Raw genomic sequence first — 2,938 nt, forward strand, 5'->3', positions numbered from 1 at the left:
ATTTTTCTTGCATGGCTTTCGGTTTTTTTTTAATAGAGGATGACCTTGACCTACTTTTATGATTGGTTAGTTGAAACTTTATCTTTGAAAATAGTTTATCATTCCATAGCCAAACTCTTCCTATTAGATATAATTATTTCCCACTCCCCACCCTTTTACAACACTCCTAACTTCCCCCACTCTGTCCTATACCTATATCCCCCACCACTTGGAGTGGGTATATATGTGAGAGCATTTTGGTTAATAACATCATTCTGTTGCCTGCCTGCAGAAGAGCCATGGACCCCTGCTTCAGAAAGACCACTAAGCCGATGAAGCCGGTGGCTGGAGTGAAAAGGTCCAAACTTCTCCAGGCATTGAATGGGGAAATAAGGAAAGAATGTACTGTCTCCAAGACGATTCAGGAGCCTGGACCTTCTTCTGCTGCTGCCAACACTTCTTCTGGACCTTCTGCTGCTGCCAACACTTCAAAGCCTCTGCCTGTCTCCAAGATTTCTCCAGAGCCTGGATCGTCAACTTCTATCGTCAAGAATATTCAAGAGCCTGGACCTTCTTCTTCTGCTGCCAACACTTTGAAACCTAGGCCTCCATCATCGCCATCGTCTTCTTCTTCTTCATCCTCGTCTTTTGACTCCTTGTCTTCATCATCCTCGTCCTCGTCTTCTACGTCATCCCCCCGAAAACAAAGAAATATGTCCCCCCTATCAATGCTACTTTCTCCCTTGATTGTCTCCTTACTATCCCCTATCAAATCTCCTGAAAAGCCATCTCCTCCCAAAGATAAGCCGTCTCCTTTCAAAAACAAGTCATCTCCTAACAAAGATAAGTCATCTCCAAAACCTCAAACACCTAACCTAACTCTTCCTAATTTAAATCCATCCTCAAACCAGATTACCAACATAGATTCTCCTGAAATAACCATTCCATTACCTCCACCCAAATCCCTCCCTGCTGCACCTGCTGTTGTAAGAAAACTATTTGCAAAACCCGAGTCCTCAAAAGAATCCCTTCCCTCACAAAAAACCCCTTCTGAAAAAATGCAAAAACTTATGGCAAAAAGACGAGCAGCATTTAAGATCAAGTCTCAATGTACTTATGTTTTCCAAAAAGGGGTGAAAAAAGGTGAGCGCTGTGAAAAATCCTGCTTTTCCGATACCAATGTGTGTAGCCTCCACACTAAGGGGAAAAGCAGGATGGTACCCGCCCAACCTAAAATTGTTAATAATAATCCTGTCACAGAAAATCCTCCATCATTTGAAAGATCAAGACCATCAATTATTGTACAAAATCAGGCTCAGGAAAAATCTTGCTTATCTGATCCGGCACCGAGCACCTCCCGTGTTGTTGTGATAAACAAGATCTTACCCAGCCAACCACGGACGTCAGGCTTTGCTCGACCCTGTCGTCCACCACAAATTATTGCCAAAAAAACCAGAATTAATAGGTTGCCCAAAAACAAAAAGTTAGAAATTCTAATGATGACACCTAGTGGTGAAGTCATTTTAAAAGAAGGAAATGACAGGTTCCGCCTTAAATTACCAAGAGGCATGACCATCCCGAATACACCACACCGATACTACTTAATTCGTGATCGGTCTTCGGGATTGGTTACAGTAACATTGTAAATTGGTTTTTAGTTTTAACGTGTTTTTATTATTTTCTTTATTTTCCTTTAGTATGCAAAAATTGGGAACGCATTTGTTGTATCATAACAAATGCGTTCCCAATTTTTGCATTCAAAGAGTGACCTTGAGCTTTTCAACCTATTTTATCGTAAAGGTTTAGGAACACATTTGTCATAACCTTATAATGTGTTCCTAAAGTTTTGTGTATAATATATTTAGACCAAGTTATATTTAACATTTTAATCGTTCATATTGTACAATAAAGATTATATTTCTTCAATGCCATGCTGTATAACTTAACAATTCAAGGTAAAATATATACATATATATACTTATTTGTAGTAACTTTCTCAGGCTAATTCCTCCATATATATATATATTCTATTGTTTTTGAACTCTTATCTTTATACTTAAACTTTAAATTATTCCTGGACTTTCAAATTAAATCAAAATAGCATTTATTTAGCAAAACAAAATTTACTTCATATTAGTTCAATACAAAAACTGTTTACAATATATTTTATATTTTGTCATTATTTGTTTTTTCTATTTAGACAAAAATAAAATGTGCTTGAATTTTATGTTTAGTTTTTCTTATGAAAACCTTATCTATTGTTAATATTCCAAATCATTTTAGGTACTCATAATTAAGACCAATACAGTCATAGAATATTGTTAAAGCGTAATACTGTGCCCAAACAATTAGGTCAAGGTCAAACTGAAGAATTTTTAAAAAACAATAAAATAGCTACATGTTTTATGATTCACTCTCTGAACTAAATGATAATCTTCTACGAACATTACCACAAAACTGTAATATTCGACAAAGTTTGTTTTCACCATTTTCAACTTCATCTGCTTGAACTGGAATCGTTGGTGTTTCACAATAGTCCGAATGAAATTCTTTAATTGGTGTGTCTTCAGTGGGTTGAATTTGTTCATTAATAAACTCTTCGTCCACTTGTTCTTCTAGCATCTCTTGCAAGTCCTCGTCACTTTCTGTATTGTTTTCTTCCACATTCCCTGCTTCATCAAAATCAGTCGGTAAGATTCTGGGCTCTACTCCAGTAAGGTATGTGTGGTCTGTAGGAGGCATTGTGAATGTGTATGCTAAACCCCTATTTCAGGTGTTATTTATAAAATACTTAAGCCATTGGTGGGGGGTTTAACACGCCCCTTCATTGAATAAAAATGGAGTGGGGGTTATACACTGTGCTATATATATGAGTCCTGAGCCCCACCCATATCATTACTGTGAATACAACCATGCAGTGTGTAATGTAGATAGTTTTCTAAGTAGTGTCTTAAACCTG

General features: G+C 37.0%; 1 protein-coding gene across 1 annotated transcript; it reads right to left on the minus strand.

Annotated features, from left to right (window-relative positions):
* Positions 1–535: 535 nt before the first annotated feature.
* On the minus strand, positions 536–2,721 carry LOC129003280 (sodium/potassium/calcium exchanger 1-like). The gene is made up of 2 exons (XM_054431570.1): positions 2,466–2,721; positions 536–813 (listed from the first exon to the last, which is right to left on the minus strand). The coding sequence occupies exons 1-2, from the start codon at positions 2,719–2,721 to the stop codon at positions 536–538; spliced, it is 534 nt and encodes a 177-aa protein (XP_054287545.1).
* Between the last annotated feature and the right edge of the window lie 217 nt (positions 2,722–2,938).

This window comes from Macrosteles quadrilineatus, unplaced genomic scaffold, assembly GCF_028750875.1.
Source record: "Macrosteles quadrilineatus isolate MER2022 unplaced genomic scaffold, UCM_ALF_1.0 Scaffold_9__3_contigs__length_116548681, whole genome shotgun sequence".
NCBI classification, from domain to species: domain Eukaryota; kingdom Metazoa; phylum Arthropoda; class Insecta; order Hemiptera; family Cicadellidae; genus Macrosteles; species Macrosteles quadrilineatus.

Bases quoted from the DNA above. Each gene is read 5' to 3' on its own strand.
- LOC129003280 (XM_054431570.1), bottom strand. From the start codon at position 2,721: ATGCCTCCTACAGACCACACATACCTTACTGGAGTAGAGCCCAGAATC. The intron at 814-2,465 runs GTGAAAACAAAC...TATCTTTGTTAG, and splicing joins AGCAGATGAAGTTGAAAATG to GAGATGACTTGTTTTTGAAA.